The sequence below is a fragment of the Carcharhinus amblyrhynchos genome, chromosome 30 (genome assembly GCF_965287045.1).
Source record: "Carcharhinus amblyrhynchos chromosome 30, sCarAmb.v2.hapA, whole genome shotgun sequence".
Taxonomy (NCBI): Eukaryota; Metazoa; Chordata; class Chondrichthyes; order Carcharhiniformes; family Carcharhinidae; genus Carcharhinus; species Carcharhinus amblyrhynchos.
The window spans coordinates 21,152,490-21,167,697 of NC_137353.1; the positions used below are offsets into that span (position 1 = coordinate 21,152,490).

General features: G+C 40.8%; 1 protein-coding gene across 4 annotated transcripts in view; it reads right to left on the minus strand.

Annotated features, from left to right (window-relative positions):
• Positions 1-4: 4 nt before the first annotated feature.
• dnajc16 (DnaJ (Hsp40) homolog, subfamily C, member 16) overlaps positions 5-15,208 on the minus strand; it is a 43,079-nt gene continuing 27,875 nt past the window's right edge. For 2 of the 4 annotated variants that reach the window (XM_080214891.1, XM_080214889.1), the window contains 3 exons: positions 7,977-8,090; positions 4,958-5,128; positions 5-4,224 (listed from right to left, as the gene is read on the minus strand). In XM_080214891.1, the coding sequence (XP_080071017.1) occupies positions 3,789-4,224; positions 4,958-5,128; positions 7,977-8,090 (721 nt within the window). In that variant the 3' untranslated portion in view covers positions 5-3,788. The remainder of the gene's footprint in view (positions 4,225-4,957; positions 5,129-7,976; positions 8,091-15,208) is intronic. The other 2 variants (XM_080214890.1, XM_080214892.1) reach the window with 1 other exon arrangement.

Here is a 15,208-nt window from a genome sequence, read left to right on the forward strand (position 1 = left end):
TTTCTGTTTGAAAACTCCCAACTTAAGCACTATATTAAACTGCAGCTGATGTGTGATGCTGATCTGAGATATATTTTGGAATCTACATTGAATTTCCTTTTTAATGCAACTTCGGATTTTCATAACATACTAATAAATGGCAATGATTTAAGACAGGAAAGTAGAAACTGGAATTTTTTTCTGGGATAGGTTGAAGAGTGACACTGAAAACAATAACCTTTTCAAGTGGCAGTGATCTGTGAACAAGTCATTTATTAAAAACCTGCACTCACCTTGTTAATAAACTCCTCCAGTTCAAGTTAGCAAATGCATCACCTGGTGCAAAACCAAGTGTCAGTAGCCTGCACTTAGATATTAGCTATATAAAGGCCACAGCTTTACTCACTGCCTTTGTTTTAGGAAGGTGAATTCCTGCTTCATTCAACTGCAACAAAAATCAGTACCTTAGAGGAAAGATAAATGGAAATAAATTAGATACAACTGAATTTGGACCTGAAATTGTGGAATATTCCAAAGAATAAGCATGTGGTTAAAGCATTTGAGGTAATGACCTAAAGATAGTTGGATGGTTCTGTAGATTGGATCCTCACTCACTGCAGCATGTGGGTTTATGATGGACAGGACTCCTGCAAAATACACTCACTCATCCTGACTGCTGCATTGGCTACTGTGAACCTATCTTGTAATTAGGTCCATAATGTAAATCTGGACCTAGCTGGAACACATGGACCACAGACACTTTAGGTGTTCATCTGACCATGGAAGAAGAGTTTGTTTACTCAGTACCCATTCATTATTAATTTATAATCAACTTGGGAACTGTTATCAAATTTCTCCCGGTGTATCACAAACACAAATCTCAACGTGGACACAAAGTGCGCAATTTTAATTACAGCACAATAAAACCTCTGACTGAATAATGTAAGAGTTGTAAGGGCATCAGCTGGGCAACTTTTGGTTTTAAGCTAATGTTGAATGCAACTCAACATGTGAATGAATATAAATTTTATTCTATTTTAAAAATGCCTAGAGTTTACATATTTAAAGTGACATCTAGTATTGGAAACATTCAGCAATGCATACAATAAATCTCTGTTTATTGGCACGTTGCAAAACTAATAAATTCTTTTGTAAATTCATTTTGTACAGGCTTGTCGACTGAATGGGTAAAAGTGCCACCTGGGTATAGTACTAAATGCCACACCAGACATCACTTCCCTTGCTCTGTGCCGAGTTAGCTGATCTCAGGTAGGGCAGAAGGAGGGTTGCAACAATTGATTCAAGGTGCAAGGAGTGGGGAAGGAGAAAGAAGATAACCAGAGTTCTCATTCTTAATCACTATTAAGTGATCACGATTCGGAAACACATTGGGCGAGGGCAGGATCGGTCTGGTCTTGCACAAGGAATGGCCAGAAGGTATGGCGGGGAGGGAAACAGTACCAGAACCCAACCCTAACAAAAATGGGAGGGAAGAAAATTTGAAAAGGAAAATTGCAACTATGCTAAGCGGCAAGTTCTTTGAATTGTGATGAATCTTGGTCAGTGCTATTTCACCGGCATCAGAGGTGATATTACAAAATCACACTCAGGGAATTAGTCTCATCTTTCAAATATATAATACATAATTCCAGCACGCACTCTACACAATTCCCCATCCATTAAAAACCAAAAAACAAAACACCATTGCGGCCTTATCGTGGATGAAGCCCAACTTCAGGGCTGTGATTTCATAAAGTTACTCCCATTGTGGGAAATCACATTTTTAAAGATAGACGTTGCAAGTGTGTAAGATAATTTAAAAATTCCAGATAATAGCAGCAGCTACACAGCGGATGGGTGAAAATCAGGGAAACTCTCGATTCAAGAAAACTGAAAACCATAGAAGTTTGAAAAAACCTAAAACGTGAGAAATATAGTCAGTTCATCTCTGGGAGAAAGAACAGATAGTTCTGGAAATAGAGGGCACACCCATTTCTGGACGCACAGGGGTACAGGATATTTTTCCAGGGAATGTGGGGTTGTGGAATGGGAGGTGTGCTCCAGGGACTGCTCAGTTCAGGCAAGTTACTCACCTTCTTTGTTGAGCCTCAACATCTAATTCCTTGACTTGGTTTCCCCAACTGGAGCTGGTGCTGTTATGGGCTGCCTCAGGGCAAGCCATTCTTAGGAGAGGTGACGTCAAATAGATGATAGGCAAAGGGCCTACTTTAGGGGTGGCCAAAGCATATTTTTGTTCTTGCCCAGTGGTGGACTTAACCAGAAATGGGCTCACTTCTTGACCAATGGGATCTTAGTAACCAATAAAGGAAGGTGAGCGGACCAATTTTTAGAAGTTATCTTTTAGGCTGTCTCTTACCTGCTCTTTCCTATTAGATGCTTATCAACATGCCATGAAGTTTTCAGTAATTTTTGCCTTTATTTCAAATTCTGCTCTCTTGCTGTCACAGAATATACAGGCAGCAAGCCAGCTATAAATAAATCTAAACTTAAAACATTTAATAAATACATTAAATACAGTTTATATTAGTTGTATCAGATACTGGTATACAGCAACCAAATGCAGCAAAGTGTGGTTTCAGAAAGGTGCAGCATACATTATTTCAGTTCACTGGTTAACATGTATAATTTTGAATCTGCTAGCACCTCATCTAATCTAATTGACACTAACTGTGTATCTGAACCCTGCTTTGCAGAAACTCTTCTGCAACTTGTTAACCCAGTCTCCTGCAATTGGGATTACAAAAAATAAAACAATTAATTTGTAAGTTTAGGTTGCAATATGCTTCTCTATACTTGGAAGGAAGTGACTAGTGTTGCACTAGGGCATACAGATCCCACAGTTCAATCGCTGCTCTGTTTTATTACGAAATATCAGCATGGGCAGTGGGGAGGGGGGAGAATAGGTTTACAAATGGTTGTAATGCTGAAGAATGGGGAGGATAAGAATTCTGCCAGGATCACAATCCTGATCACTATGCAGTCACTGCTTCTAGGAAGTGCATGTAATGTGTCTCTGGACATCGGGCAAGGTATCCCAACGAAAACTAAAAAAAGTTGCTGACATGCTGCCGAGACCCCCACATTTGGGTGATGGCTTTCTATTCTAGTACCTCAGCAAAAGTTGTCATTTTTAGGACAGAGAAAAATCGAAGCGAGAACAAGGCTGAGAAGTGCATCAGGCAGCAAAGTAAAGGTTCAAAATAATTAACTCATTACACTCGAATTCAGGGAAGTCCGATACCTGCACTCGATTAAAGGTGAGCTTTACATTCTCTCTCTTCCCAACAATGTTTTTGGGAGGACTGAGATCTGTTTTTCTTCCTTTTCCCCAAAATATTGTGTCAAAATAGGCCATGCATAAGTCAACGACGGATTCTCAGAATGGAGGAAGACAAGGGTCAGAGCAACTAAACTGAGGTACAGTACAGTAATTCAAGTATTATGCAAGTTTTAGTGAAAACAATGACTCCGACTCCTTCATATCATTACCTGTAACCCATCTGGTTTAAAATTTCACTCGCTCACCAGCTCTCTCATTTATTGTGCAAATTAAAAAAAAAAAGAGGCTTATCTCTTTCTATCCAGGCAACAGAAGGTTTGTGCGAATACGGCTTTTTAACCTGTTGATTCACCTGGTCCCTTTAGCTTCACTTCACATGACTCTTTGCATCACAGATCTAAACAACGAGATTGAGAAAATATTCTGGAAAAATAAAATACAGCTGTATATTCCCACTCTATCCAAAGTGTAGCTCAGGTGCATAAATTTCTACCAGAACTACAGGATATCAATGAAGCTCAGGCCAACAGGGTACATAATATCGTTGCAGAATTCCTTCAAGTAGCCTGTCCATCCATAGATTGAGTTTGTTGAGCAGTTGCTTGGTCCGTTTCACAGATGAATTGGAGCCGCGTGGAGCTTGATGCGGGCTGTTTGTTTCTGTTGCAGTGGCTCCTTCGTCTGGTCCATTCCCGCTCTGGATTGATTCCAAGCCATTCCGTGTGCTGCTGCTCTCAGCCCCGTTGCAGAGTTCAGGTTTGAACAGGCAGAAGTACTTCCGGTGTCCATTTAACGCCAACACATAGCCAATGTAGTTCTGGTTATGGAAACTTTCATCCTGTACACTGGAAATTCGGGCAGGATCCTGGGCAAACTCTAATAAATCTGCCAACCACCTGTGATGTTTCGATAAGTTTAAAAAGGAGAAGTGTAGCGATTTGTTCCTGGTGCAAAAAAATAAAATATTCAGAGTTTGAAAAGTGTTTTTTTCACCAACAAAATATAATTAGCCTCCAAAATAAGGATACTAGAAATTGTTAAACATCTGATTGCACTTATAAAGAGGAGAACCAGGTTAGTATTTCATCTAGCCCTTACAAAATTAATCTTGTGATCCTGACAGGTCTGCTGTACATTTCCATCATTTTCTGTTGTCATAAATCTATAGCCAAACACATTAAATTCTTTCAACAGTCTTTCCAATCACTAACTGTGGTAAACTAAATAATTACAACTATATAGTTAATAATTTTTTTGCAGAATCTTGATGTTTTTGAATCTTGAGAAAAAACTAACATTCAAGGTTCTCGATGAGAATCCAGAGATGCTCTCTATGGAATGTCAGATTACGTACCTTTGGTATTGTCATTATTTTTTTAAATTAAGTTTTACCACTATCTGTCAATACAATACAATATAGGTTATTTTATTTGTTTATTAGTATCACAAGTAGGCTTACATTAACACTGCAATGAAGTTAATGTGAAAATCCTCCAGTCGCCACACTCCAGTGCCTGCTCGGGTACACTGAGGGAGAATTTAGTTCGGCCAATGCACCTAACCAGCACATATTTAGGCTAAGGACTGAACCAGAGATGTTTAGACATGCATTGCTCAGTAATGCACCAGCAGAGTTTCCAAGTAACTTCCTCATCCCAAAGCCCATACTGCACTCACCAGGTAACAGAATAGACCTCGTGTGCAAACTTCTGAATTAAAGCATTCTTTGTAGCATCAGTAACCACAACCAGCACGTTGATGTTTCCAGGCATTAGCCGCACAAGATTGCTGATATAGTTGATATAAGTCAGTTCAGTTACTTCCACATAATTCTGTTCTGGTGACCTACTAAAGAAAGGGTTCATTAACTAATTGGTCAGTCATCAGGTCTGATATTACCTTCACATACCAACTTAAGTAACCTCTGCCTGTCAGTAGGTTTCAAGAAACAAATGCCATGAAGGACTTCTGATATTCTGGGACTCCATCCCTAACAGAAATAAGGAAACAATTCCACCAGACAGGCTGCAGTTCGGGGCAGATTCACAGTGAAACACACCATGCTTTGGCACAGGGCCCCTAAAACATAGCAGGTCAGATTGGAATGGAGCTGATACTTGCCAAGATGCATTCAAAATATCAGAACCTTTGCCAGTCTATATTTGAAGAATACTGATGTTTCAGGTTTCACGCGAATTCCATTTCATGGACTGAAGGACACAAGGGGTTAAAAATAGCATCCTCACTGCACTTCACAGCACAGTGTTTACAATTGGAGTGTCACTGTCTAGATGATTCAATGTTGTTACAAATGTGGTCCATTTATCCAGCAGACCTTCCAACACTAAGAAAGAAGTTTCTGAAGATATAAATCTGCCACTTGCTGCAGTGGCCCAGGCAATTAGAGAGGGACAAAAAGTGAATGAATGAATTCACAAAGAGTTGCATGTGTGCTCTTCACATCCACGCTACATAAATTCACCCATTTAGTTTCCACCCGCCCCATTTTCTTAATATGTAAATGTAGAAGAGGAGTGTCAACAGGTTAATCAACTATGGTGGGTGTTGTGCCCAAACCTGTTCACATCTGATCCTTAAAATCTTGCAGCATGGACCAATAAATAACACATTTGCCAGAATTTTCTGGCTGTTCATGCCAGTTGCATCTTCTGGACCTGCTGATGGTCCACCAGTGGGTTTCACTGGGGGGAGGGGAATATAATGGGAAACCCCTTTGACTCGCTGCCATTCAATGTTGGGCTACCTCTGCAAACCACCCCAATTGAGGAGTGGGGGGGTGGTGGTGGTGAAGGAGGAGGAGAAGGAGGAGGCCAATGCTGCAGAAAATCCCACCCAATGTATATCAATGTGACTCTTTTCTCGTGCATACATATCTCAGCTTTGAAATGGCCACAGCGTCTAAGTGTGTGGCTGTATAGGATGCAACTTAGGAGACAATATTGAATGCATATGATTGAATGTGACAAGTAGGATATAATGTGGCCAATATTCCAAGTACCGTATATCAGAGACAAACATAAGAAATAGGAGCAGGAGTAGGCCATCTAGCCCTTCGAGCCTGCCCCGCCATTCAATAAGATCATGGCTGATCTGTCGCTGCTCAGTTCCACTTTCCCGCTTTCTCCCCATAACCCTTAATCCCCTCTCTTATCAAAAACCCATCAACCCGCGTCTTAAAAATATTTAGCGAGGCAGCCTCCACCACTTCAACGGGCAGAGAATTCCAGAGATTCACCACCCTTTGAGTGAAGAAGTTCCTCCTCAACTCCGTTCTAAACCGCCCCCCTTTTATCTTGAGGCTGTGCCCCCTAGTCCTACTGTCTTTTTTGAGCGGGAAGAGTCTCTCCACCTCTATCCTATCCATCCCATTCATCATCTTATACGTCTCAATGAGATCTCCCCTCATTCTTCTAAACTCTAACGAGTACAAGCCCAGTTTATTCAGCCTCTCCTCATAGCTCAACCCCCTCAACTCCGGTATCAGCCTAGTAAACCTCCTCTGCACTCCCTCCAAGGCCAAAATATCTTTGCACAGGTGCGGCGCCCAAAACTGCACACAGTACTCCAGCTGCGGCCTCACCAATGCCCTATACAGCTGCAGCAAGACCTCCCTACTTTTATATTCAATCCCCCTTGCTATGAAGGCCAGCATCCCATTCGCCTTCCTGACCACCTGCTGCACCTGCAAGCTGGGTTTTTGCGACTCATGCACAAGGACCCCGAGGTCCCTCTGCACCGTCGCCTGCTGCAGTTTTTCGCCCCGTAAGTAATAGTCCTTCCTACCATTCTTCCTATCAAAGTGGACCACCTCACACTTGCCAACATTAAATTCCATTTGCCATTTCCTGGCCCATTCGCCCAGCCTATCTAGATCCTTCTGCAGACTCTCCACACCCTCCGCACAATTTGCCGTTCCCCCAATCTTGGTGTCATCAGCAAATTTCGACACCCTACACTCGGTTCCCTCCTCTAGATCATCTATATAAATGGTAAAAAGCTGAGGCCCCAGCACCGACCCCTGGGGCACTCCACTGGTCACCATCCGCCAATCCGAATAGCACCCGTTGACCCCCACTCTCTGCCTCCTATTTGACAACCAATCCTCTATCCACGCTAACACCCTACCCCCAACTCCATGTCCCTCGACCTTCTGCAATAACCTCTTGTGAGGTACTTTGTCAAACACCTTCTGAAAATCTAGAAAGACCACATCCACTGGCTTTCCTCTATCCACCGCCCTAGACACATCCTCATAGAACTCCAGTAAATTTGTCAGACACGACTTCCCTTTAATGAAACCGTGCTGCGTCTGCTCTATCAAGCAATTCCCTTCAAGATGCCTCGCAATTTCCTCCTTAATGACAGATTCTAACATTTTACCTACCACAGACGTTAAACTAACCGGCCTATAATTCCCCGCCTTTTGCCTGGCACCCTTCTTAAACAACGGCGTAACATTAGCCGTTTTCCAATCATCCGGCACTTCCCCGGAATCCAGCGACGTCTGGAAAATAACCACCAAGGCATCCACTATCACCTCCGCCATTTCTTTCAGAACCCTCGGATGCATTCCATCCAGTCCTGGGGACTTGTCCACAATCAGCCCCTCCAGTCTGTCGAGCACCAGAAACACATGAAGGTGAATTGTAGAGTTTAACTGTTCAGACAGCTGTACCTTGAACTCCTGGTGGTGTTGATTTGTTGCTTCTTTGATGTTTCCTGAATTTTATCTGCTGCTGGTTCTTGTTCTTTCTCAGACTCAGATCTGCTCTCCAGGTCATTTGGTTCCCTGAAATTTTGAAAATAAATTAAATGGATTTGTAGGAACCATTCCTCGCCATAATAGGAGTGCATTTCTCTATCTCCCAGACTGCATTAACATTTTGCTATTTGGTCTCAACTCCCCATGTGCAACAGCACAGGAAATCAACTAATGTGTCTAAATAACATATCCTGCATCAAGGTCTCTTGTCAAACTTCAATATGTCACACACACACTGAACATGTTACATTTTCATCAGCTTGGCTCAAAAAACATATTCATGAGACAGCAACACATTAGACCTGAAGAATTTTAAAACAACAGCTTGATTTTTAGAGCACCTTTAAAGTACAAAATGTCCCAAGGAATTTTAAAAGGTCTGGTCAGTCATTAATGGGTGTTAAGTCAATGGAGGAGATATCAAGAGGCATCCCAAGATTTTGGTCAATTAACTGGGTTTTAAAAGAGTCTTGGAGAAGAAGGAGGAGGGAAAAAAGTTCGCAAAGGGAATTTGACAATGTGGAACCTAGACAGCTGAAGGTCTAATCAATGGAAGACTGGATGCACAGAAGGCTTGATTCAGGAGACTACACGAACATGGGCAGGAAAGGACTAGCTGGTCCCTCAAGCCCATTTTACAGACAGACCGCTAAGTGTGTTGAACTAGAGGCTAAGAACTCAATGACCATGGAGAGTTGAATTTCTAAATGGGAGGGATTGGGGGTTCTGTATCCAAGGACAGGGTTGATAGATAAGCAGCACTTGGTGTGGAATGAGGTTGACCTGGGGAGCATTTAAATTATAGAGTTAGTTATCTCTGGTGGTGACCTGGTCTTGGATGTGGATGCTTAAAAATGTGGGGGGTGAGGGGGTGTTGGGAACAGGTGACTTAGGCAGTTTGTGTGATAGAGAAGGTATGGAGATGAAAATTAAGCTCAGAATCAAATACAGCACCTAGTTTGTGACAATCTGCTTCAACACAAGACTGTAGCTGGAGGAGTAGCTTAGAATCAGTGGAATGGGTCAGGGGTTTGTGATGGGAGTTGAACAAAAAAAAAAGTTGAAACCCATTTTGACCATGATTCCACAGATCATTGTGGCAGTTACACTGCTGCGAACACCACCATACTTCACTCGAACACTAGACGTTTACAGTGCTGTTTCACTGGGCATTCACATCTCTGCACACTGTACAGAATCATTATGCCAGCAGTTCATTTTACATGATGGTGCAATTTTAGCAAATAGTCTGATCTCACGTTATTGTCTTTTCCTTTGATCCACAATTGTATGATACTTCCACTCCTCACTGTCCTTGAGATCATGTGATTATTGATTCATCCACACCTTTCTTTGCATAGATGATGAGCTGTTTTTGATAGTCCTGCAATTTATGTTCAGACAATTTGAACAACTCAGGAACATGTCTCAAAACAGTCAACTTGACTTGTGTCTATCTCTACACCTATTCACTTTCTTAGTCTACATCATTGTCCATTAACTTGTTCTCCTTCTCCTCTCTACCAGTTTTATATGATCGATCGAGACTTTTGGCTGCTGCATCTCAGACTGAGTAAGCATTAGCTTTTCCATCTGAACCTGTGCCAACTTGAAAAGGGTATGGTTCCCAGGATGTTTAATTGGAACAGCACCTTTTACAACCATCTCATGCCCAATTGTCTTAGTACTTCTCAACTTATCACCACGTATTTGTCCATGTGATGTTAATAATTCTTTCAGGTCACTTTGATTTTCCTCCGGAAGGAAACTCAGTAATTTATCGCAATTTTTAATAATGTCCTCGTTATCCAATTTAATTTGAGGAATGTCAAATTCAGAGTCATCTGGATTAGATTCTTCACTCTGACATATAACCACTAAAACCTCCCTCTTCTGCTCTCCTTCCCAATCAAAATACCCTTTAAGCATATTCACACGACACACTGAGTTTTCCTGGCGTTCTTATCAAATAATTCAGCTCACTCAATTTCCTTTCAATTTGGTAAGGCCCCTAAGCCTTGCTTTAGCTGTACTAAAACTTTATCCCCACTAGCAAAACTACAAACTTTTGATTTCTTACCTGCTTCCTACTTAATCACATGCTGTGCAACTTTTAAATGTTGTCTGGCCAATTCACCTGCTTGATTTAACCTTTCTCCAAAATTTGACACATAGTCTAATAATGTCATCTCAGAACGCTCATGCACTAATTTCTCCTTAAATAATTTAAGTGGTCTCCTTACCTCATGACCAAAAATCAATTCAAATGGACTGAGTTTGGTTGACTCGTTAGGTGCATCTTCAATTGTAAGGAATACAAGTGGAATTCCTTTATCCCATTTCCTCTAAATATTCTTCACAATAAGCCCTCAGCATTGTCTTTAAAGTTTGATGCTACCACTCTAATGCTCCCTGCAATTCTGGATGGTACACAGTTGATTTAAATTGTTTTATTCCCAAGCTACCCATAACCTTCTTGAGTAATACTGATGTAAAATTTGACCCTTGATCTGAATGTATTTCTCTAGATAGTCCATATCTAGTAAAAAATTTAAGCAACTCCTCCACAATCCTTTTAGCTGTAACGTTGCATAATGGAATGGCCTCTGGACACCTCGTTATAGTCAAAAGATACTGATTCCCACTTTTTGTTTTAGGGAGGGGCCCTACACAATCAATTAAGACCCTGGTATAAGGTTCCTCAAATGCTGGACTATTAAGGGTGCTGGTTTTATCACTGCCTGAGGTTTCCCGATTACTTGACATGTGTGACATGACCAACAAAATCTAACTACATCTGTATGCAGTCCCGGCCAATAAAAATCTTTGTATTTTAGCTTGAGTTTTCCTTATTCCTAAATGACTTCTTACTGTTCCCTTATGTGCTACTCGTGACATCTCCTTTCTATACCCTACCCAGCAATACCACTTGATGAACTTCTGCCCACTTTTCATCCACCTGAATATGTAAAGGTCTCTATTTCCTCATTAAGACATCATTTTTCAGGCAATAACACTCTAGTATACACTCAGATTCCTCTTCCAAGTATGCTTTCTGACATATATCTTTCTGTTGCAACTCTGCCAACTTTCCCGAACTAAAAATATCCACCTTATCCTCTACCTGTTCTTGTTCTCTTCCAATCATCTGATCAAAAATTGTTTCTGATAATTGAACTGTCTTAACCTGTGACATTGTGACCTTTCTACTACACAATCAGGAAAATCTCAGGATACGAGTCCTTCAACAACTCAGTTGTTTGATTCACCACTGGTTTTTCAATCGCAGTAGGCATCATTCCCATCTGTGATCCAGCTATATCATTACCCAAAATCAACTGTACTCCTGGACAAGACAATTTCTCTATTACTCCTACTACCATTTCACACTCTTCACTGGACTCTCCAACCTAACCTTGTATAATGGAACACTATTCTTCTCACCCTAAATTCCAATAATAACCACCTTTTCTGGCAATACTCCTTCCAAACTATATAACTCCTCATCTCTTACCATCAAAGATTGACTTGCTCCTGTATCTCTTAAAATTTTGACTTCTTTACCTGCTCCTCCTGGTACACATAAGTAAATTCTTTAAGGAGATCTGGCACCTTCTTATTGATCAACTCCTGACTAGGCAGTACATTCTTTTGTACCTCTTTTGCTTCAATTGGGCTTTTCTTTACCACTTTAACAAATCTCACTGGCTTGTCCTGTTCTACTATGTCAGTCTTCCCCGTGCTTTTCTTAAGTCACTGACAGTGCAACTTTACATGACCTAATTTATTACAGTGAGGCTTTTCATTTCTGTTCCACCCTGGTGTACTTCCTTTTTAACCTGAGGTACACTTCTTTCTTATCCTCCACAAGATCTCCTTTACTTTTATCACCTCAGTATTTCTCTTTTCCCCAGTTCCTGTCCCTCATTGACTGAAACTGATGTCAGAAGCCAAACTTTGATTTATGAACTAATTCATAATCATCTGCCATTTCTGCTGTTAACCTTGCAGTTTTAACCCTCTGCTCTTCCACGTGACTTCTCACTACACGAGGAAGTGAATTTTTAAATGCCTCCAAAATCATCATTCTCTAAGAGCTTCATATGCCTGGTCTATTTTCAAAGCCCTTATCCACCAATCAAAATTACTGTTTGATCCTTTCAAATTCTATGTACGTTTGACCACTTTCTTTCCTTAGATTTCTAAACCTTTGTCTGTAGGCTTCAGACACTAGTTCATATGCACCTAAGATGAAATGAAATGCAAAAGGCTTCTACATCCTTCTCATCAAATCTTGACAAAGCTTGGACATATATAAATAGATCCCCACCAAGCCTTTGAATACAAAGGTCTTGCTCTTTCTTGCTGTCCTCATCACTTACTCTCAACCTGCACTTTTCCCTTTACCTCCGCCAATTTTAACTGATGTTCACTTTTTATTGCCAGTTTCTGAAGTTCAAATTCTCTCTTTTCTTTTAGGGCTATCACTTCCCTTGTCTGCAATTCAAGCAGTCTCATTTCTTGTGCTTTTTGTTCCTCCCTTTCTCTTACTTCCTCTGCTGCGATCACCTCCCTTTGGCTTTTTGTTCTGCCAGGGGTATCCTCTCTTTTTCCCTGGTCCGTAATTCAAGCAGTTACACTTCTTTTTCTTGTTGCAGTTCAAACTGTTCCAATTCTTTTTCATGTTCAAGCTGTTTCATTTGTATTTGAATTGTCACCATTTCCAATGATCCTGATTGAGTTTCTGGCTATTTTAAATGTTCAGCTATCGCCACAATTATCTCTCTCTCTCTTCCGTACACTGTCAGGCAATGTCAACTGCAATGTTTTTGCCAATTCCAAAAGCTTTGTTTTAGTCACCTTTTATAAACTCCCTTGCATGACCTCTTCCACCCCCAGAAACTTCTTTGCCTCTGACAGAGCCAATATTATTACACAAGGCACAATACAGTATGCCTACTTAAACTTGAATTCAACACCTGAAAAGAAAACACTAATATGCTCACCACTCACTGTCTTCAGTTCAATAATTCCAAACAGGAAATACAGCTGTTAATCCCACTAGAGGCCCCAGTTGTTATGAGTCAGGTTAAAAACTTCAAAGTGTTTTATGAAGACCACCTGAACCATAAGTTTTGCATCTTGAATTTGGCTAGGATGAGCATAATATGTTTCACTTCAGGTGTGATTCAACAACCTAGAGAGCTTTTATCAAACAAAGTTTATTTAAGAATATAGTTAACATGTATAAAAAGAAAATTAGCAATACCTTTTATCAATTACAAACAGAAAAAGGAAAGAAAACCACAATAATTTATTAATCTATAACTGAATATTAAAGCTGTTCCAACAAACCAAAACTTTTCATGGGCAAAACCCTGTTCACAGGCTTAACACAGCAGAGATTGAAGTCTCACTTGACTGGGATTGAGTCTTTTTGAAGCCTGCAATTTCCTTCTGGAAGGCAAAACATTGCCTTAAGATTATCAGCAACATTTCCAAATAGAACATCAAGAACCAAGGCACAGACTTCAGTTTCTTTCTTGCTTGCTGGTCTTGTTAATACTAAACAATACTAAACTGAAGCTTCAGAACTCACTGGAAAGAAAAAGTACTGTTTGAAACATATGATCTTTTCTCCTAACAATGCAGGATCATAAAACTAATCCCAGAGTAAATACAAACAACACTATTTAAGCCACTAAAGAAGCAATTGAAGGACAGTTCTTCTCAAGTGGGCAACAATCGCTGAGGCTGTGAGCTAAGAAACCACTAAAGCTGTGAGCTGCAGAAATAATGTTTAAAAAAAAACCTTTCTTAAAGAGACACTAACATCACAAGTAATTCAAGCTCTCTGCAGCACCGTTGGGCAGATGACAGAGCTCCTAGACAGCACAAATATCTCCAAGTTCAGAACACAGACAGTGATAACACTACCGAGTTCAGGCAGGGGCAAGATGATGTTGGAAGTTGAACAGGAGAGTAAGAATTTTAAAATCAAGGCGTTGTTGGACAAAGAGGCAATGTAGGTGAGCGACCACAGGGTAACTGGTGAACAAGACTAGCTCCATGTTAGGATACAGGCATTTGTGCTTTGGTTGAGCTCAAGGTTATTGGGATAGAATACAACAGCCAGCTAGGAGTATAGGAATAGTTGACTCTGGAGGTTGGCATGGCATATTAGTGAGATTCTGTAATGCATACTTGATAGGCAATCCCATCAATGACATTGAAACTGCAGTTTCTCAGCAATCTAGGCCACTTTAGACTTTTTTTTCCCTATGGAAGCACCAACAGTTACCATTACACAAATGACCACAACTCCCGTACCCTATTCCTAATATCAGTTGGTGGCTACATTGGTTTCCTGGTCTGCCCTCCTCATCAGGGTCTTCCTCACTTCATGTCTTGCCTCCCATTGTACTGCAGACACAATTTTTGGACTCCTCTGATTATACCAAAAGTACCATGAGGACAGAGACATCCTACAAGCCTGCATATGAAACCAGTGCTCTTGGATCAATGAACTTTAACAGCCTAGGTCCTTGAGATCTCACGTCTTGGAATCCTCAGCTGAGGGCTCTTGCTTTTGTTACCTGTGAGGAAAGACAGCTTTTCATATTTGCTTACCAGCTCCTACAGCTCGATATTGTTATAGGATTCACACACTAATATCTGCAGTATCAGTTAAAGCATCTCTCTAATTGGGTGTTTTGGAACTTCTTGACTAAACAACATATCCCATGTTTAATTTTAAAAAAAATCACAGGTAGGTATCTTCCACTTATCAAAATGAAGTTAGGGACCTAGGACATTGGGACTCACATGGACAATCCCAATGATAGACTGGAGTGCCACACTGCCATCATAGCTAGAGATCTCAGGAGCCTTGGCACTAACAGTGCTACCTAAAATTAGACCCAACCATTCAAGTATCACTTGCTCTGCAAATGCTGTGTTAACTGACCACACATTTGACTTATCAGCTGAGTCAATCATAAAACACAGAAAAAGTTCTTCAGCCCATAGAGTCTGTATCAACACTAACTACCACTAAAGATGCGCTAATCCCATCTCAGAACCTGTCGAACTGAAGTGGAAATAAATCATCCTCAATCCCAAGAGACTGCCCAAGAAGAAAAAAC